The 22,798-nt window shown below is 46.8% G+C and overlaps 1 protein-coding gene across 1 annotated transcript in view; it reads right to left on the bottom strand.

Annotated features, from left to right (window-relative positions):
* The window catches only part of LOC307086013 (cadherin-2-like), a 62,074-nt gene that overhangs the window by 21,270 nt on the left and 18,006 nt on the right, over positions 1–22,798 (bottom strand). The window contains exons 3-6 of the mRNA XM_079751015.1: positions 5,495–5,706; positions 1,769–1,936; positions 883–1,038; positions 267–411 (exon numbers count right to left, since the gene is read on the bottom strand). Of these exons, the coding sequence (XP_079607141.1) occupies positions 267–411; positions 883–1,038; positions 1,769–1,936; positions 5,495–5,706 (681 nt within the window). The remainder of the gene's footprint in view (positions 1–266; positions 412–882; positions 1,039–1,768; positions 1,937–5,494; positions 5,707–22,798) is intronic.

Here is a 22,798-nt window from a genome sequence, read left to right as displayed (position 1 = left end):
GGCACACATGTAAAGACCACATTTAAAGAGTTCTCCTGTACAACTTTACACAACAATACCCTTTCTCATCCGTTTATCAATAGCATCAGTTAGATAAATAAATAAATAAAATAAATAGATAGATAAATAAACAGTAGGGCAAATAAACAAAATGGCCACCCAATTAAAAGGGGACTATGTGCTAGTGTAGCATTGCTGCCTGCATTGTGCTGGAGTTTTTAAGCTGGTGCAGTCGGAGGGTAAGCATGGGTCTCTAGTGCACTTACCAGGCCTGGATGCCTTGGAGACGTTGCCGTTCCAGATCTGATGCTCGAAATGTGGCCCGTTGTCGTTCACGTCCATCACGTGGATCAAGAGGTCCATGGGGTCCTCCGTTGGGCTTCCGTTCAGGTCCTCTACATGTGCCCTAAGCTGTAACCAAAATATAAACCAATGAAAGGCAGGCGAAATGGATCCCCGTGTGTTTGTACGCCTCTCAGAAAAGGCTCACGCGTGGCCTGATCTTTAGCCTTGGACTTTGATAAAATGACAAGAAAAACACATTTCATTTCACTTCCAGACGCCTCTCTCACAAAATCAACAGCGCTCCTCAAAAGGTCTCATATCGGATCCCTTCAATACTCAGACCGGTAAGTCAGAGCTGTCAGACTTCCACCTCCGTTCACTCACCCACCCATCCACCCACGCCTCCACCCTATCACTTCAGGGCTCAGGGGATGAGTGGGCCTGCGGGGCCGCCCTCGGTGCATGTCAATGGGCAGGGAATGGGAAAAGCAGCGGCAAAAGAGAAGGAGCATTCCCCTTGACACAAAGAATAACACAAAAAAATAAAAAAATTATATAAAAACACACTTTCTATTCTGTGTTTCCTTTCACACTTACGTGGTAGGCAGCGGTTTGCTCTCTGTCCAGGGGCTGGGTGAGAACTAGAACGCCGGAGACGGGGTCGACGACGAAGATGCCGACGGGGGCCTGGTCGGCGCCGGGGCCCGTCACGCTGTACCTCGGGGAGCTCTGGTTATCGCCGTCTGATTGGATCTGGGGGGGCGAGCACATCTTCAGTGTTGGGCAACGGATAAATTCACAGCAGGCAATCTGAAAGCGGTCGCGGTTTGGAGTGAACGAAACTGAGCTGTAGCGAGATATATTTGATGAGAGGATTCTGGTGTGAATAGATGGAGTGCAGGAAGCCTCAGTATTTTTCCAATGAAGTTCAACACGTCGGCCCTTTGTGGATCTACCCCCCCTCCATGTTTACAAGGAGAACACATTGACGTTGCGCGCGCACACACACACATCCCTGTGTGTGTGTGTGTGTGTGTGTGTGATGGGGGGGAGAGAAGAACTCAACCTCCCGATTCCAGACCTTTGGTGAAGTGCTATAAATGGGAGGCATTTTGTTGGACAAAAGCAAGACAAAAGTCTGGGCCTGGTTGATCGGGTAGAGGCCTGGACCGACGAGCGCTACAAGGTTGTCAGATCTAGCGAAACACTATTGCCTATGAAGTGGGGAGGACTGAGCGAACTGTGTGTGTGTGTGTGTGTGTGTGCATGTATGTGAGTGAGTGAGTGAGTGTAGCGTTCACGCGGTTGTGTGTGTGTGGGTGTGTTCGCGCGTTTGTGCAAGTGTGTGTTTGTGTGGCCGTACTTGTGTGCGGCCATACTTGTGTACAGCGCAATATTTACCTGCTTCTCTGGGTGTTTGTGTGGGCGTACACGCGTGCGTGCGTACGTTTGCACACGCGGCGTGTGTATGTGGTGGTCTCACCATGACAATCTTCATGGGATATGGCCCTGGCAGGTTCTCCAGGATGTTGATTGGTGGCAAGACCCAGCTTCTCTTTGTACGTTTGAATGGGGTGTCAGCATTCTGCGAGGGGAGCACCGCTTCCTCCAAGCCCTGCGACGCGTCTTGAGGGTCAGCCGATTTCTGGACCTGAGGGAGGGGATGACATGTAAATAAATGGGGAAAACACAGCCAGGACGTGTGGTCTGGCAGGGGAACACCTCAAAATAAAATTGTGTGTGGATTCGATAGAACCGGATAATGAAAGCAGGGATAGTGAGCCGCCCTTTTTCAACACACATCAGTGACTTCCAGTAATGCCATTGAAGCCGTTCAACTACATTGAAATGCTGGTCATGTGACAGATCCTCACAACGTTCATAGCATATTGTGTGTCCAAACTGGCCATGATGTGGCAGCCCTTCCTGGTTTTATGAGACTTTTAAACATCAAAAAGGGCCATCTTCGTAATGTTTCATGTGAAGTGTGAAGCTTTCTGTTGTGTACCTTTGCCTCTATTCGGAGGACATCAATTCTGTAATACGTTAGACTCCATATAGGAAACTTATGGAACACCTTTTTAATATCACTGTAAAACCTAAACCGGTTATCCGGAAAACCTATATATTTTTTTACCAAAGTTTGGAAGCCTTGCGTTTCTCTTTCTGCACTTTAAATCTCTCTTTGTCCCTTGCAGCCCAGGATATTTCAAGTCATGGCTGTTTGATGTTTATGTTTTTCGTTTCAAGACCGTTTCAAAATGGTCAAAATCATCTCTAATTTTTAATTTATTTTTAAAGAAGCAGCCCTCCTCACCTCTCCTAAGAGTGCATGCCCACGCCGACACACTGGCGGTGGCCATAACGGAGCATCCAGGCTCTCCCTCGGCTGTAATGAATGAGATTTGAAACAAAAGAGGATGGTACCTGCGAGCCAGACAGAAGAGCGCCCAGATGGCTCAAATTGCCTATGCCGCCGTTCCAGAAGCGGGGAAAGACTGAAGTAATGCCAGCAAAAGTTAAAATAACCTTGAACGAGACAAGGCGGGGAGGGACGTCTAAACAGCGAGAAAACAATACGCAGACACTTGTCAAAGTCAATAAATGACAGCTGTAATTCCACACCGGGAGGCTCAGCCATTCTGGGTCCCCGCCCCCCCTAACACACCAAGCCCCCAACCCATCCTTCTGTTCCTTCGGTTTTAACCATTAGGCTAAATCTTTTGATTGGTTACAAAGTCGCTGAAATCTTTGTAGTGCAAACACAGAAATTAATTACTGCTTATCCACCTTACGATGCTACCCATATGTCCCCCCCCCCCCCCCCCCCGCACCCCCCCACCCACACACACACACACCCCCGCCGCCACAGAGATCGGGGGAGCCGTCGGGAGGGCTCTTCACTAATCATATTTGCAATCCGATTACACCGCGTTCGCACATTTGAAATGCAGAGAGGCGGGCGGCGAGATAGATAGGGGCTAGGGCACGTTTCAGAAATATCTGTTACGCCATTAAAACGAGGCATGTGTGCGAGAACAGTAATTATTTGCGACCCTGCGTGTATAATGATGAATCTCGTTTCCGCCCCGGCGCTGCGACTTGGAGGTCTGTCGGAGGCCGCCCCCTCAAAGTTCGATAGCCCGCCGCAACCTCCATCCAACGCCATCCGGCTACATCGCCGCCGCAGTGCTAATGCCTCCGTGATGTGCGGTGTGAATCTGCGTTCGTGAGATTGAGTGTGGATGGGGGTCGTTTGTATGTGCAATCATTTAGGATACAAACACGGATATCTGGGGTTCCCTTTTCCTCGGGTTCAGAGTGATTACCCCCAAACAGGCCTACTGTGAGCTCATTTTGGCTGTGCAGTCCCATCATATGGAATAGTCCTTCCTCAGATGTGGAGGGATGGAATTCTGCTGAAGTTGAAGGCGCTTCAGGGTGTGCGATGGTAGACGGTGTCACACTCATGTTTAATGAGGGCCTTGTTTGCTTGCCATTGATTAAAATGTTTCCCCAGGGTTGACGAGTTTGCAGCACTAATAAAGGAACGAAAAAAAAAAAAGCATTCTAATCACTGATGTGATTAGGAGATGCGTGATGATTCATGACAATAATTGTACTGGGAGAAAGATAACTGCCTATGACCTCGTCAACTTAGCCAGATAGAGAGGGAGAGTCGAATCCTGATTTCATTACAAACCAATCAGGGCCAAGCCGGCCGCTCTGTTGTCCGCAGATACACGTACAAGAATCGATTTGATACTATTTTTTTTAACCAACTAAAACTATCGTGGGCAGCGCTGCCGTTATCCTACATTATTTATGTGAGGTTTAGATTAAAGTGTGGCTGAAACTATTGCCTGCCAATGTTTATCTTTTTTTTAAGACGCAGTGTGTTTCCCTAACTGAGAAGATACCGGTGACTAATGGCGTCATTAAAACCACATAGCTGCTCGGACTCGGGTATATTCAACAGATGTCACGAGGAAGAAAAAGGGTTGATTTTAGAAAAGGCCGCCTTTCATCACTCCCTGCTACCAGATTCACTTAAACCCGGACGATTATCGCACACTCTTCGCACGACGCAAACAGGCATAACCGTCGGCATGGACGTGTCGTTTGGAACGGGATAAAACGGGGGAAAAAAAACACCTTTAATGAGATTGCCCAGCATGTAGCGCATATTAAGGTAGCCCGCAGTGCCGTTCATTTCAGAACAGTTTGGCTGGAGATGATAGGCACGCCACGAGTTCTTCATAAAACAAGCAATGTTATTGTATTAAGGGGATGTTCATTAAGACATGAGAGAGACCCTAATCTGGGATCTCACAGCCATGATTGCTATCCCATGCTCACAAAGCTTTGCTTATAGGGCATGGATAAAAAAAAGCACAGAGTGGCGACTGAGAGTACAGGAAAGCGTTTGGAGAGTGTGGGTCAAAAACCCCCCATTCCAGTAAATTTACAAAGACAACATGTCATCTAATTGGGAAGGATCCCATAATCCGATGGAATTGGGAGTCAAAGCCTCAATGAAAATTTTCCAGGTTCCACAGTGAGTAGGGGGGCGGGGCAGCATGCGGCGCATGATTACAGAGTTCCCCTCTGATCCGCAGCCAGCCACAATATTACCCGACCCACGAGGACATGCTAATGCCTAAACACCAGATGACTAAACAAACGCCTCCAGTGGAAACAGGTTTGGAGCGGTAGCGGCCTAACCCAGAGTCAGATGCTCTGCGTGGGACCGGGTCACCGGCAGGGGGCTGGGGGCCCTTCTGGTCGCCTTGTTTGGGGTTTGTTTTTAGGTGAGAAGGCAATAACTGTGTGAGCACCAGTCAGGCTTGGTGAAATCAACTTTATGGGCGGGCTTGTTTTGCATCTGCGCTTTGCTAACCACTGACCGTGATGAGTATATGTTTGTGCCCCTAGTAAAACGACACATTAAGTTTTAATTAGCGAGCATCCATCCAGTCTCCCGGAACACCTGCTACAATTTAGAGAGCGAGTCATGTGCGAATGTGCTGTGCGGCTAATAAGCGAAAGTTATTTGACGCGCGGGGCAGAATTGATTACGCCACACTCCTATGCCAGGAACACAAGTCGAGACAATCAACAAGGAAGATTTGATTGTTGTGGTGGTTCTGTCGCCAGGGGGGGCGGGGGGGACGTTTGGATGGGATAGAGGAAAGGCGTGCCCACACACCTGATGCGTGTGAGGCGTCAGCTGGATCTTGGTCTCCCAGCGCTGGTCGGTGGCGGCGCGGCTGGCCGTGATCACGAGCGGCGCCGAGCGGTGCTCGGCGATCCGGAGGCGTCTGGCGGCGTAGATCACGCCGTCCGCCTCTATCCGGAAGTCGTTCGGCCGGCTGCTCTCCAAGGTAACCGCATCCTCACCGCCGCAATCCTCGAAAATCACTGCAGAGACACCGGAGAGAGAGAGAGGATTGAGGAGGATGAAACAGAAAGATGTCTTGGGGAAGTCGAAGAACATTTAGGAAAACCTGACAGCTTAAGAGAGAGATCAAGAAGGTTTGTAATAGAACGCGAGAGGGACTGATTATTATGTTTTTGAAACAGACCGAAACTATGGAAACAGAGACGGACAGACATTCGGACAGTCATTCGGACAGTCATTCGGACAGACAGTCTGACAGACCTCCTGGTCTGAGCTACAGTCCACTCCACGGTGCCTCTTTAAACAGTCCACCACGCTTCTTCTCACTCATACATTATTCACTTCAGGCTGAGCCTCAGAGGTGTGTCTCCAAACAGGGGGGGCGGTGGGGGGGTGAGAGATGGAGAGGGAGAGGAAGGCAGCAACACAAAAAAAAAAGAAACACAAGGAAAAAGGATGAAGAGAGAAGGAGCGATAACAACGATGAGAAAAATGGGTCTCTCGGGGGCGGTTTCAGAAGCCCATTAAATACCAAAACATTCCATTTAAAACCCTGACGAGGCCAAATGTCGCTTTCCGGGGCGAAGAGAAATCACCGGTTGAAGCCCTATGCTGGAAGCCAACCTCAAAGACACGGCGAGAGAGATCCCCTGTGCCACACTGGGCCGGGTGTGTCTTACAAGCTCCCTTCCCCGGTGCCATACCCCGAGATTTCCTCCGCAGAGGGCTACCAATCGTCCCATCCACGGGAGGCTCGGGACTTGATGTTTGTTGTAGCAGCATGCACACACGCACCAAATACAGACATGAAGCATCTCACACATACACATACAAACACGGCGGGGGGGTTCAAGCAGTCCCCGAGCGCCACAGTGGCACGAGTACAACACAGGTTCGTGTTACAGGTGAGTGACAGTACAGCACTGACAGCTCATGTCGCACAACACAGCAAGCACACACACACACACCGAAAGGACAGAACACAAACAGACTATACCTTAGAGCATGCTCATCTCATACCTTTACCCGAATACATTTCCCTGACCGCCACCCTTCTCTCCCCCCCCCCCCCCCCAACCATCTCCAGCTTTCGCTCGAAGACACACAGATTTCCCACCTTGCCTCGGTGTTCAAAGCACACACACACACTTGCACGGCAAAGTTTCCTGCGAGCCACGAAAGATGTGAACGCTGAGACACAGGGCTTCACACTGGCGCCACGACTGCGGGTGCCGCATTGAATTATTGAAGCAGACGTGGAATTACTTAATAAAAGCCTTGGAGGAGGCTACCTAATCTTCCTTTGTTCCGCTACCATGGGGACAGGGGGACGTGTTTCGCAGCGCCCAGGCAACCGGGCTCCTCCTGTGGGGTGGGGGGGAGTGCAGGGGCCGCTACCTGCCCCTTCCAGAGCCGGGAGGAACTTAAAAGGATTAACCTCGGGGCCAATTTATTTGGGGATGCTGATAAGGGGGCAGACAATGATAAAACTTCAAACCCCCGTGCACGTGCAGGGAATACCCAAACAGGCGTGTGCTCGCAGCAGAGCCACATGGTGGATGAACATGTGTTCGGCTTGCCATTACCCGTGCTCGCGGACAGCGCGAGCACGGGTAATAGCGGGCGGAATAGCGAGCACGGGTGTTTATGAACGGGCGAGACGCCGACGAAATGTACCTTCCCTGTGGTTGTTTTTTTGTCTTTTATTCTTTTGTGTGCATGGGGGATCAAGAGACACAATGTGTTGGGGCAACATGGCAGGAAAGGGCCAGTCGGTTCCGCCCCTGACAGGGGACTGTTATAAAAGCCATGAATATTGGCAGGATAAAAAAATTGGTCCAGAGAAAAATGTTTCTTTCCTTTCAATGTACAGAGAAATGGAGAGAGAGGCAGAGAGAGGGGGCGAGAGATGGAGAGAGCCGGGGAGAGCCGGGAGATGAGGGAGACAAGGAAGGCTTGATGACACTGCATTTGAAAATAAAACACTAAAAACATCCTAATATATTCATCACAATGAATAAAAACACAATCTTGTCCTACTTTATCAAGCCTCAGCAGAAGGACAAAAAAAACACCATATACATGGAGAAGGCTGGCGCCTTATTTCTGACAGGCTTTTAAAGTAACATTTCGATTAAAGAACGAAAGAAACTAGTTTGATTTAAGAAAGATATTTCCACGGCGGAGGACTTCAGCAAGGGGAAGCATGATTCATCTGACCATCAGCAGGGCTAACGGCCAGTAATTGAGCATTTAACTGCAAAAATGTTCCCCCAAAACAAACTGCTCTAATAGTGCTGCTGAACTTCACTTTGAGTCGACCACCCCCTGCCTCTTCTATCCCTGTACGAGCACCCTTAACCAATGAGCTGTGCTTCTTGTCTGGTGGAGAGGGGGGTGTGGTCGACTTCAGGAATACAGGTGACCTTCACTCCCAGGCAGAAGACGTTGCCTTGAAGCAGGGCAAACTGTAAGTTTGAGGTATTCTGGCAAGCACCTTAGCCGCACCCCACCCCCAAGTCAGCATATCAGGGGAGGAATACCAAGTACTGTTCAATACCTACCACACACACACAAACTCTATAGATTTAACACGTCTCACAAAGTTCAAGGTGAGGAAGGAATTCGTACCGGCTCCATCAAGGATGTTAGGGATTATGGTTTGAGTCATGTGTGCTAAAGTGTAAACATGAGTACTTTGTGCTGTGGACCTTTTGGCTTTGTGTATGACATGAGTCTACCTCCTGGTTGGTAGTAAAGCAACCCCATCCATTCACCTGCACCAAAAACGAATCGTCTCATTATTTAATGTGACGTTAGAAGTGTGGAGCAAATAATGAATAAATGATTAAAGGAAAGTAAGAGACCTTATTTGTTTTGCCTCCCATTTTAACCGGTATAGTCCCCAGGGTCAATAAAAGTAGCTCCATCCATTAGAATAATTACAAAAGTCAATATTTGTTAAAATTGGTTGGCCCAAGATGGCAGGACAATTGAGAGCTCAAATTAAATCACATCTAAATTAAATTTCAACCCTGCTTTATTGAAAACCGTCAGCCAAACACACACACCAAATAAGGCCATTGCCCAAACATAAAATAAAACCATGAGATTGATGTCATTCCAGTTTAATTTGACATGGGCTTCATCGCTGAACTCTGACGATTCCACAACATCATTCCACCAAAATGCCCCTTTCAAAGTCCCTGACAAATAGGCCTGGCATTTCTATGATCCATGCTGCTGGTATATTTGGCCATGCTTCATCGCCAAATGTGCGTTTGCCACAGCACACGTGCTATGGCGGTTTGCAGCATTTGCCTTGGGAGACTATGTGGGCCAAAGCCCTCTCAGAGCCCAGCTCCGGCTCTTTAGCAATCCCTGAGATTGGGCCAGCGCCTCAACACCTCTGGGAGGCTCCGCGACCGTCAGCCGCCGTGGTAATTGTTGCACCAACTCCCGGCAGGAAGCGACGTTTTCAATGATAATGAATGGGGATGTGCGGCGCGCGTCTGTTCATTTATCACAGCCGGTCAGGAGGCTCAGGAAGGCCCCGGCAGAATGCATGGCAGAGCGCTACGGAGAGAGGAAAAAAAAAAACCTGGAAGATGCGTGAGCCAACTGTATCTAGATGCACGGGCTCCCAAGAGGAACCGGGGTAAGAGGAATCTCTGCTGCCATGCCCTATCCGACATGTCGTCATGGACACAAAGATAAAAGCCTTTGGTTTGGACAGAAACGCCGATGCAGCATGGGGGCTGGGGGGGAGAGAAAAGAGAGGCAGAAGGGGAAAAAACAAGGCTGTCAGCGAAAAAGGGCGGCCCAACTAAAGCCCCACACCGGGGCCCAAAATTACCTCCGATTCAATGATCCCATTCAACTGCCCTCAGCCCCCCCACCAGCAAGTTTCACAAAAGCCCAAACTAACCTCTCCAAAGTGCCCCCCTATTGTCTGCTCCAGCACGTGATCACTCCAACTCAGACAAACCAACCCCCCCCCCCCCCCCCCCCCACACACACACACACACACACACACACACACACACACACACACACACACACACACACACACACACACACACACACACACACACACACACACACACACACACACACACACACACACACACAAAGAGACAGAGAGAGAAATTGTGATGTTATGAAAATGCTAGCGGTTCTACTGGTTTTACGCATGCCTGCCAGCATGCACACTGTGGGGGAGCAGACAGAGTGCCCCTCCGTGTGTCATGCGTGATAATAACGACAATCACGAGAAACCCCGGCGGATACTGAGAAAACTCAATATTTTGCAAGGCATTGGTAAACTGAGTAAATTGAATTGAATTTTGATGTGACCATAATCTAGTAGAACATTTTCTCTAATAAATATTGGAAAGAGATTTACAAACATTGTTTACAAGACTGACATTCTACTTCAGAAGAAAAATGTGCCAATAGATTGTTGCATATGCGATACAAAAGATTAACGATTTTTCATAAAGCCTTACACAAAATCTTAGCAAGCCCTCTTTCATATAGATAGCTATATAGGTTCATTGTTTTTCAATTAATATTTAATCCGCCCACTACTATTAACTGTATTTTGATACCTTCAAGCTACGGTAATATAAACGCTTTATTTCTCACAGAAAGTACCCATTTGTCATTTTGAAATGAAGTCTTTGACAACTGTGAAGCATTCCAGAAGAGGTGTTTCATCAGTAGCTGTGGAGAAATGCTAACCAGGGCAAATGACCCAGGTGGCTTTCCCCTTGGGCAGGCGGTAAAACACCCTCCCCTTGACGAAATGCATTATTCACAAGCTATGTTCCGGATAGGATGTATACAGTGACCCCATGCTGAGACCCCTAGCCCACCCCCACCCTCGCAGAGGATGAGATGGAACAGTGCTCGGTCTGAGACACCCATCTCCGCCCCTATGTTTATAAGAACCTCTTATGTTCCACTGGAAGTCTAGCTGGCTCTTCAGATTTCATCTGAAAACCCACCGATATTGAAATGTCCAGCCGTGTTGAATAATGGGTCACACTCTAACTATGAAGAACTACCTTGTCAAACATATTCTTAGTTTTCCACCACATCTTATTAAGTTAACAGTAAAGCATAAGAAATATCATGTGAATGCTAAAATATTATAGCCAAACGCTGCAAGAGCTAACTAACGATTGCAGTGACCCATGCCCTTGTACATAACATGTAGAGTTTACGTACTTTTGGGTCATGTCTCCTTTCTAAAGCAGTTGCTTCTATTAATGAGGAATGAACAGACCAGTGCTGTAGCTCATTGACATTGATTGTTATAATGTAAACAACATGGAGCTACTGATATAAAGACATACACTAGTGGGCCACGGCTTGACTTTTCCATCTCAGCCATGGAAGTTTGGCTATCTTGATAAACCAAAGCAATAACGGTCATTCAAAAATAATAATTCATTTGACAAGGGATTTGGAACAAGGGACTGAGTAAGTTGGTGTCTTTAACAATTCCAAATACAAGTTGTTAAAATGACATAAGACCATTACTATGATTATAAACAATTCAAATATGTCAGCCATTTTGTCAACTACCACAACCCAAATCTCAAATACATTGGCACGAAGCAAGTATGAACACTATTGTATTCAAAGACAAATAAGGTAAGTAATGTACCTCGTGTAGATGACTTACCTACAAGAAGTAGATTACAAATGTGAACAGGAACCATGCAGTTGGAGAGAGAAACTCATAGCGATTAGCATACAGTGGCATGGCATTGTGAGTGTCATGGATAGGAAAAAAATAATGGATGGCAACAAAAGGAAGTTGCATTAGCATTCACTCCAGCAGTCTCCCAACTTAGGAAAGCACAGAGCTGAAATCTACCTGCTGTGTCTCATCGTGGTATCAGCAGACTAATAACCGGGTTCAAGCATTACATCTAGAAGAGCCTAAGTGTTTCCCCTACGATTCCTGCCAGCAGCTGTTGTGAGGTGTGTGTTTGAGGTGCACTATTTTGATGTGCATGTGCACAGTGCTGATGCACGTGGTCACTGATTCAAGGAGTGCACGGGTGCATTGCAACATAAATGGCCTCAGACAAAAGTATAACTATATAACGTAACAAAAAATAGCATGCATTATTGGCACGGGTACATTTCTCGGGACATTATTCTTAGCACACCGTTTCAGACTACAATTTGTAGCCATCCTGTAATCTGGGTTTCATAATACTGATGCCTCTGTCTGTTCTACACAATCATATATGGAGGCTAAATTATATTATTGAGTCACTTTTTCTCTTTATGCTTCCTACGTTTAGTCTAAAGCCTGTTCTTTGTTCTTCTATGGCAGAGCACTATTTTGTTGTCAGTTTTTTCTACAATATTTCTCCTCCAACAGTTATGACAATGTAACAATTGAGGGGGTGCAGTAAGAGGTATCTGTGATCCATACATTTTAAATCAAACATAGCATATTTGAAGGCATTAGCAAAAAAAAAAATAGATATAGATATTTTGGCATGGCTGATGGCTGCAGAGGCACTAGTCATCCAGTAGCGGCACCACTGTGTCATTGCTGAATGTAGGGGAAACCATGCTCACTCTAGGAGCCCAATGCCTTGTCAAGAACCAAAGGACGCATGATGACCGTGCCTTTTCTTTTATTACATGTATAAACACATAACATTAGCAGATATTCCCTCAGACTATTTCTAGCCATAGGTGACGTACAGCACATCAGAACGAATCGAGGGCCTTTGTTGGCTATATTAAATAATTCGGTGTTTTCCAGAGCAATGACAGCCTAGCATTGTGTGGATTACTGTGTCACTGGAGCCAAGGGCTGATAAGACTAAGCTACATCCTTCAGCAGTTATCAGCGCATAGCTACCGGGATTTTGCTCTGTGAGCTATCAAGACGAGCGGCCTGATACTGGGGCTTTAGCGGGGTATTAAACTGACCACATTAACAGGATGTCAACTCCTCTCCAACTCTCTTTATGGTGCCTTTCAGCTTTAAGCCTCGCTAGTCCGGTGCATTGAAACAGGTGAGGTTTATCGTCCGCAGTGTGTGACTGAAAATACACTCAACATAAAAGGACCTAGCTTGAGTTGAACAAGTCCTTCTGAATCTTAATCAACGTTATTAGAAATGAGGTGGTGAACTTTATGTCCATTACAGCAGTCCTTTAGCCCTGGCGTGAAAGGTCAGAGGTTTTTAATTGCTCTGCACCTCCTTATGCACTGCCTGGTGACCTGCACACCTCGCTTCTTCCAGAGCGGTTACGGCCTTCGCACCGAGAGACGGGCTCGGGCGTGAAGATGGAAATAAGAAGGAAAGAGTGGGGGAGACAGAAAAGCAATCTGTGTGAGCTGGGGGGCCAGGAGCAGGTCAAGGCACTGGAATGCTTTTTTTCGGTGGGGCGGAGCGGAGGGGAGAATCAGACTGTGAATAAAATGCCATTTTACCTTTTTGTCTACACTCTACTGCGCTGTGTACTGCAGATGTCATTTCCCTGTGACCGAACAGTGCAGCAAAAAAACATTTGAGGATGTGCTCCGTTGCCTCCTGCATACATCCCCACTGGACTGAGCTGCTGCTGAGGTGCTGCCGTGACTGAGGACAACATTTGACACACACTGAACCACAACAAAAGCCGTCTGACATATTAATTGTATTGCACATGAATTAACCATGTATTTAACGGTGACTCATCTAAGACCAAAGATAATATTGCCTGCCACAGTGTTATCTTTTCTCAAAATGGGCTCCTTTTGCCATGTTAACAAATATTTGAGTGTGGGGGGGAAATCATGTTAATGGTTAGCCATCGGCCAAAACCTCCCCCACAACCTAACCCCTAACCAACCTGACCCAGATAATTCAAACTTATATTGGATTGTTTTTACACGGGTCAGCACGTGTGGATATTCTCTGATTCGGGCGGCGCATTTGATAAAACGTGCGTGACGGATGACATTTTGGTAAAAGATAGTACACATGAAAGGCAGCCTCATCAGCTGATCAGTGTAAAGCTCAGCTCCGTGGTGCCAAGCACAGCATATTTTACTGAAGCGGTTGGATCACGGGGGCTGGGAACTAAACTGCCTGAGTGCAACCTGTAATGGGGCATTAGTTAGCTCTTTTGATCTGAGGACCACAGCTTCAAAGCTATTTACCATGCACCCTTGATCATTTCGGCCAGGACGCCTTCCACACATGTTAAAGAAAGGAAAAGAAAGACAGGATGAACTCAAGGAATACGAAGGACCCATGAAAACAAAGCCAGTGAATGTACATGGATTGCTAATTTGGCGTTTGTTAGTGGTTTGCCATGGGGCAAATTGTGGACTTTGACCATGAAATATTTACTGGACGAACGATGGATGTTCATTTATTATGATGATTCGGAACGGTTATTTGTGGGCTGTGAATGATTTATTTCGGATGTTATTTAGTTCACAAGGAGCAGATAATTAAAACAAACCGCGATGTGCCTTCGAACTTTAATAAGTTGGAACAGATAAAACGCTTTGTGAATGAAAGTGCAAGAAGACAAAGCAATTTCCCGCGGGCTTGACCAGCCCGGAAGCCATTTATATGTTATCAATTTTGATAGAATTAACAGTGCTGTACATTAGGGCGTGATTAAATTCAGACAAATTGCCTAACCTTGTACGCATTTGCTCTACACTCTGTTCATTAAATGCTACAAGAGCCCGCTCCATCCACCGCAAACACAACCATCATGCGTGACAGGGCGCGGTGGCTTGTAATCATACAGATATCAGCCCACACATATTTACATACGGACCATTTTAAAGTGACACACCAATCGTCGTCCCCGCCCCGAGACCCGAGCAATGTCGCCTCTCAGAGACGTTTGCTAACAAGCGCATGTGTGGCTTTCAGATTTTTCTCGAGACGTTAACACGTCAACAACGTGTCACCTTGAGGTCCTTATCCCAACAGAAGACACAGAAAATGCTTGTATAGCATCACGCTGCATTACGAGCAACCTGTGACATCCATGGCACTAGCACAAAGACAAATATAACACACACACCAATACATGTTTGACCAATTTGTACAAAGCTCCCAATCACATTTCTTGGTGAGGATGGCACTCATGGCTGGTTTTCAAGGAAGCCTGACCTCTTGACCTTCCCTAAATTAGGAAAAAACAATAACGGCTCTTGGAACTTTAATTGTATTGATTCTATATAGTTAATCTCCTTGATATCGCCCACCTATATTTCCTTGCTCCAAAGATGCTCTGGAATGGCGACCAATGACGGCCCTAAAAATCGAACAGTAATTAACTGGGGAATAAATAGCTAATGAAGACATTGTTAGAGCTGCCTCCGCCTTCTAGGGAGACCGCCATGAATGCCTCCCCGGCACAGCCAAGTTGTCAATCAAAACGCTGCAAATGAAAAGCTCAGGTAAGGAGTACCACGGTCCAGTGCTCCCAATCACAACTGAACACACACCCGCATGAACACACACTTACGCACACTAACATACACACACACAAAAATACACACAGTGCTGTTTTTTTACCTTTCATTTTTATATCTCCCCTAAACACACACACACACACACACACACACACACACACACACACACACACACACACACACACACACACACACACACACACACACACACACACACACACCTTTAAGGTCCACAAGCTATCCAAACAGAGAGCCGTGGTGGGGTGATGGGGGTGGTGAGGGGAGGGCGGCAGTGACATAACTACACCTTGGCTATAAAAAGACCAATTAACGGTTCACGGAGGGAATGTGCTTAATTTTTAGGCCGTTATGCACTTACCTCTAAAAGCTACTGAAAAATTGAAAACTTGAACTGGGAATAATCCCCTCAGCCATTGTGCCACCGCATATAAAGCAGGGGCTGGCGCGTTTCGTGTTGCGGGATTCTCGGGAGCGATGCTAATAGAATTGCAGCACACTGCCTTTTTTCCTTGGGAGGAGCGGGAGAGCGTAGGAGAACGAGAAGGAGAAATCGAGGCGTGGTGGGAAGGGAGAAAGGATGCATGCAAATCTTTTTGGCTGGGAAATGAAGCGGAAGACAAAGGAAGACGAGGCAGGGCGTCCCCCGAGATCGCCATTATACAGTAAGACAGTAGTTGGTACAGCACCTCCCCTCGCAGCGAGAGCAACAACTGATTTACTCAGGCCATTTATGCATGCACGGAAATCAAATGCCCAAAAGGCCTCTCACACACAAACACACACACACACACACAAACACACACAAAGACAATCACACACACACACACAGACAAATGAGAAGCATATATGTTTAAGTAAGGACTGTATGTTAAGTAAGTACTGTATGATAAATGGGGCTAGCGGTTCTTATATGATGCGCATATATTATTTATCAAACCCTACTGTGCAATATCTACCAACGGAGATACACAATCCTTGCAAAGACAGCCAAGTACGAGTTCATGTTTGGATTTAGTCACTGCTCTACCACAATAACCAAACATGGTGACATTTTGGTATAGTGGCAAATCATTGCCCGTCGCGGAATGCTAAATGCCAAAACATTAACCGTGAGAAAGTCTTGGCCCCTTCGCCCTATGGCCCATTTCTCGTTTGGGCAGTCACTGGAAATCAATTGTTGAACAAGGGATTTTCGCACTACAGTAGAAAAAACTAAAGCAAAGAGATGGGAAAAAAAGCTTTGAAAAAAGAAACCAGCTTATTTAAAAGAAAGAAACAAAAGATAAAACATTCCAATGAAAAGAGGTTTGGTCAAAGAGAAGGATTAGGGCAGCTGCCAATATGCAGGGTGTGTGCTTTTTTCCCACTATGTTTGAATCAATAAGTGTCAAATTCTACTCTAAACAATTAGCCCATCCGTTCGGGAAAAACATTGGGAAACATACACAGGAGTACGATTAAACCCAGCACTATGTTGATCTCCAGAAGCCTGCAGATTCACCACGTCCACAATTTTGCAGACGTACGTCAACTTGTTACAGTGCACTACTTCGGGGAAGGGAAACAAACCAGTACTTGTATACATTTACAAACAAACAATGTGTCAGACCGAGCTAATCCTGCTGCACTTGCGTCTCCTGCTAGAAAGCAAGCCATGAGCTGGCTGTTCTGGCTGTCACTGTCAGCCTGCTTTTACCTGCTGTTCTCTATCCCCTGCCCTGACTTGGTTCAAATAAAGGCTGCGTAGGATTTTCAATTCCATATCTGCATCTGTGGGCTGTTAGATAGACATTTCTTTCATATTGATTGAATAGAGTTGTGTAATTGCCACGACTGTCTTTTTCCCAGAGCCAGAGCAATCCTCACATTGAAGACGTTCCTAAGAGCCTTCTGAAAGCCTTCACCGCTCAAACCGTGTTTGTGGTGTACGAGGGGGAAAGTTGGTTTACCTAATACAAAGAAGTCACATGTTGATCCTTCTGCTGTTGTTCTCTTTGAAGAATACCTCGATCTCTGAAACGCAATGCAGCGTCAATTTGCCAGAGACAGACATCTTTGCATTAGTGTGTCTGCCTTTGATATGCATGGCTTCTTTTGACTTCAAGGCAAAAGCAATTTGACACAATCCAACCCAGCAAATTGAAATGCTGCACTGGAAGAGCAGGGCTCGCCTTAAACTAATGCAGTGTGAGCAGCAAGCCAATGCTCATTGCAACTGCACAAACAATTTGATTAGCACAAAAGGCATTTCCATTCCAACAAATAACTGAAATGGACAATATTTGCGGAAATGTTGGGAGTGGGGGAAATCTATCTGATAACATGCGTGCTAGCAGGCCAAAACATATTTCAGAGTAAGCACACGATACACATAATGTATTAAACAGGATTCTAGGTTGTGTGTCACTCACAAAGAAATGAGTGCTGTAACCCGAGCAGGGTGTAACATCCAAGAAAGGATCAATAACGCTCACTGCAAAAACGGGCGCAAAGGCTAGTGTAACAACTAGCCACGGCGAGAGACTGGGTTGGAAATGGTGTGGATGCTTTGTTCCCCACATGCGAGCTTCGACGCCGGTTGCAAAAATGATTACGACATCCAAGAGAGTGCACGAGATGTAGCTGTACGACTGCATGAGCCCTACAAGAGGAGAGCCCCTTCTCAGCCCACATGTAATCAGCTGAACTGAGCGGGTTCAGCAAAGGATCTGTGCAGCTGTGCTTTATTACAGACACAATAAGTACCAGATTAGGGGGGGGGGGGAAAGGGGAGAGGAGGGGAAGTCGAGGGCGAGTGAGAGAAAGGAGGGGGATATATATATATCCCAGAGAGAGTGAAAGAGAGCAAGAGAGAGAGAGAAAGACTGACTCCAAAAACACATCTGGCCTCAGTTTGTGTTCAGCTGTAACACCAAAAACCGCAAGCGGGGCCGTGTACAAATCTGTCTCCACTTGGTCCGGCCGCCTGCGGAAATGTTACCAGACCTCAGGTTCTTAAACTCGGGGGGGCCTGTGGGAATCTACTGTCGCCTCAGTGAAAGCCATGTTCAACAGGGTCACAGCGACATCCACCACAGTGGCAAAAAAAACCTATTCACTGAGTACTTGTTTTGAAGCGTAAAAACAAAAAAAAGGACCGGCTGTTGAGATTTGTTCCGAGGAGTGTGATACACCTGGCCCCAAATGCAAAATAAATGTCGCACACTACCGTCGTTTCCCTGGTCTGGCTAGAGGTTCGTACATTTTTTGGGGGGTATTTAGCTCCATCAAAGCAGGATAATTGTGCTACTTTGATGGAACGCTTTCAGATGGATGCTGACATGATGCCGACCTGGTTATTAAGTGGGCTTTCAGGCCCCGTGAGTGGAGACAACAGACATAGCTCCTCCTGAGTTTCCATAACAGGGACACAATCAAGAGCAATACAGACGCATAGATATAGAAAAAAAGAGGAACAGGGGGAGAGAGAGGAAAATACAAGTGTCTGGACGGTCGGGTTGTTAATGCTAGCTCCAAGGCGTAACGTGTTTGCCAACAGAGATGGATTCGCCAGAAACACAACCCCAATCATTAGGAGCGGATTCTGTATTTGCTGAAAACATCCCTGGTTTGTACTACCCTATAAACAGCTCACACATAAGGAATGATTAGATATCCAACCACATGGTGGTCTTCTTGGCCTGCTCCTGTGTGGCCCCCATCCTCCCCCCCCCCCCCTTTAACTCAGAGGGGGGTCTTACGATATCCCAATTATAGAAGCTCATAAAAGCAATGATCACCAGATCCGTCATGATTCGTTCAAAATAATGGGCAAATTGTTGGTGAGAGAACAAACTAAGATTTAGAACATTAAAGAATTGAGAAAGGTTGCCTTACATCGACTGTGTGTGTGTGTGTGTGCGTGCGTGCGTGCGTGCGTGCGTGCATGCGTGCGTGCGTGTGTGTGTGTGTTTTCACAGGGGCCGGGGAAATCTACAGTCAGCAGCAACTGGCCGTCGGGCATCCATTACACAAACACAGACCAAGGCAGCGCTTCCACGTTAGGAAATAGTTTGAAGGATTAAATTGTGCCAGGTGCCGTCCTATTTTCTTCAAAAGTCCCCTGCCAGGGCCTCCAGGTACCAGAATAGCGGGTTCCTCAGACCGGGGATTGATCGCATTCTTCAGAGCATGTGAATAAGCGTGCGGGGGCGGATTGGGGGTCCGCGTGCCTCTGACTCTTCTGCCGGTCCCATTACTCAGATTGCTGATCAGGCAGTGGCTGAGGGCGTCCAGCTATCTGCAGGGCCTCTAAATCATTTGGCCTGGGATGTGGGCCCCGGCATTTCCGTCGGCCCGGGCTCATTGCGTTTATTGGTGGGTAAAAATGTCCTACACTAAAAGTATTACTTTGAGAAAAAAAAAAAAAAGAGGAAGGGAAATTATTTTTGTTCAAGGTTTCGCCCAGGACATGGTTTTATGTGAGCGAAAGCACGTTCCTGTTCGCGTAAGCGTGGGTGGAAAAGAAAAAAAGAAGTCCTTTTTATATGAAGTATTTCTGGTTGGGGTAGATTTTATTAATGAACCCAATCTCCGCCGCGTTTTTATTTCCTCCAGGACCACCAGGGACGGATCAGACAATATAGGCGTCGCCGTCGGTGGTGGTCGCCCAAGATGCGTGGCTGAATACTTCATTACACGGATTCGATATCGGACGACTCCAGCCCTGCTTGCTCCACGATGGGAGCAGTAAAGCAAACTTTAATATCAAAGGCGTGTTGGAATCGCTAATCCTCCGGCGCAGAGGAGGGGAACCGCGGCTGTAAATCGGTGTCCGTGGCGGCCGGCGACGGCCGAGTGCCTCGACGGATCACACAGTGGGTCTCCTCTGAATCCACCTCATACACAAACGTGGCAGCCGTAAATACAATTTAAAAAAATGCCCGGCTGGCAGCTTTACAGTGTCGCTGCTTCAATGATGTCAGCGATGTCCCAACATTATGTGACTCTGACACTTCTCTCTATTTGTAAGGCTAACCCTTGGAGTTAAAAGATGAAAGGGCCCGGGCAAGGCTTCTGTTAGAATCAGTTGTTGTCAAGATGTTAACTAAAACTTGATAACAAGCTGCGTTTTCTCTTTCGCAGTATGTGGAAATCTGTCTGACCTCATTGTGAGCTATGAGGTCAGAGAATGACTGTGCAGCCCAGACCGTCAATGATGCGTTTCCCTCTTGGACTGCCTCGCCAGATGGTTTGGATCACGTGAGTGCCGGAGTCGCGCTGGGCTTTGGAAGAGAGTAAAAGGTCCAAGCACACTATGTATAGGCCTCAGTGGTAATTACTTCAAATGAACGGCACATCATGTTATTTGGCCGATGTATAAAACACATGCTGTCCAACATATCTGGTGAAGGAAAACAGATGCTGTCGGACAGTTAATAATTGTGTGTGCCAAGTTGAATGCCCTGCTGAACTGAGTAAATATAAAGAACAAACTTTAGCATTGCAAAGGTACATAATCATAACCATTCCATCTTCCAGAGCAAAAGCCAGAAACAAAAGGCCAGCACGTTGGTGTAGGTTAGGTAAGGCAATCAAAAGGCAATTTTGTGCAGCACTTGGAGGGGTTGGTGGTGGTAATTGTGTATAAAATCTTTCGGTCTGTGGCAAAAAAAAAAGATTACACAGAAAACACAATAATTAAGACTCGAGCTGTCCGTAATTAAAATCCACTTTAAAAGCAGAAACCATTGACTGTTGCCTGCTTTCCAAGGACACTTCTCTTTTCCTTTTCCAAATTCCTTTGTTTGATTTCGATTGAAGAAGTAAAATTCGAGGGTCTGATAGTCGACCGTAGAATAGAAAACACTTGACCCAATTACATCCACCTGTGGGCCCTCCATCACCGAAGGTGTCCGATGAACAACTCCAATATATATCATGGCCGCCGCACTGCAAGGGAGGGGCAGACATGTGTTCTCAGACCTCGCCTGAAGCGTAGGCAGTAAAGAAAAGAACGTTAACTTGGCTTTCATGGTAGCCATCAAGGCTATTGGGTTGCGGAGCGGAGGCTAACCCCTGGCGGGCAGGTAATGGCCAGCAGGGGATAGAGGCTGGGAAGAGGGCGTTGTCTGTGGACCAGCGCGCTGCTCCTTCTAGCGTTACAGGCTCTTCCCTCGGCCTTTATGTGCAGAGACAATGACAGCTCTTTGGGCAGGAGGGGGGCTCCGAGGCGAATGAGGGGGAGCTGGAGGGAAGGGGGGGGGGTTCTGGTTACCTTCCCAAGCAGCACCACAACAACAGAGGGTGGAGGAGATTCTCTTACACCACAGCCAGTTTCTGGTTTCTACCGGAACACTGTGCAGTTTACATGCCTCCGAGCGGCGTTTAGCGAGGCTGTAAAAACAAGCACCCTTGTACACAAAGATCAGAAAAGCAAAAAGAAAGGGGAAGTTAAGAATTTAAGAATTAAATACGGAGGACAAAGGAGAAGACAAGCAGTCGCTGAGGGACAGAAGGAATATAAAACACACACACAAACTTAAAAAGCACATACAGTAGTAAACACTTGCACAAACAAACTCAATGTGCATGTACGAAAATGATGACCGTATCATCCCCTCTCATTTGGTACGGCAATTCGCACACACAGTGTGGGCGGAGAGAGAGGTCAGGGATCGGCCTGGCCACACATCGCTGTGTAGATGGATTCAATGGAAGCGGGAGCTGAATGCCTTCAGCCAAGTCTGTAGTGAGAGCAGCCCCCGCACCCACCACCATCATGCCCTTCCTCCTCGCAACTTCACCATTAACAGTTATTCACTGGGGCTACCTTTTGTGAAGTGTTTTCCAGCCTGTACTGTAACCCAAAGCGCTGTTTTGCATACAGATTTCATCAAGAGTGAGAGCGCTTGGAGACAGTATCCGAAGCAGTGTAAGGGGGGGCTGGAGAGACTGAAATAAATAAATGTAAACAGTGGAAACAAAGAAAAAGAGAAGAAGGTAGTGTGTGTGTGTGTGTGTGTGTGTGTGTGTGTGTGTGTGTGTGTGTGTGTGTGTGTGTGTGTGTGTGTCGTTTCAAATAGAGCCTAGCCGGTGGGGGAAAACGAGGGGTTCCTTTCAGTTGTCACATTAAAAAGATTCATCCGTCACCAACCAAAGGCTTAATGTGATCTCTCCTGCACTGGCAGAGAAGGGAAAACTTTCCACTGCACTTGGCCAAAACCACTTAAACTGATAAGTCAGAATAAATAACAAAATAAGAATTCCAAGTGTGGAGCTTATCGTGGTCAACAGACAAACATGGTCTGACCGCTCCCACAAAATAAAGAGAATAATTAACTTAAGGACACAGCCGGAGAGGAATAACCGAGGGCAATTAGACAGAGTATGTGCTGGATAGTAAGCCTACATGTTTTTTTTATTTAAACATCCAGATTTTGTTCAAACGTATTGAATCAAACTTCAAAGTGCTTGACGTTCCCTTGTATGCAAACCTAGTCTGGCACAGTTTCAGACACGTACCAAATCGTTAGATTCAGGACGTTGTAAGGCGCTGTTGCCGGTGAGGTTTCTCCGTGTAGGCAGCACTGCCTGTCAAGTGTGTTGGATTCTGTCAGATGACAGAGGCTACATCTCAAAGAGAGC

Source organism: Pollachius pollachius (genome assembly GCF_949987615.1).
Source record: "Pollachius pollachius genome assembly, chromosome: 14".
Classification (NCBI taxonomy): domain Eukaryota; kingdom Metazoa; phylum Chordata; class Actinopteri; order Gadiformes; family Gadidae; genus Pollachius; species Pollachius pollachius.
The sequence above is the reverse complement of the archived record's forward strand: the minus strand, read 5'-3'. Positions and strand labels throughout refer to the sequence as shown.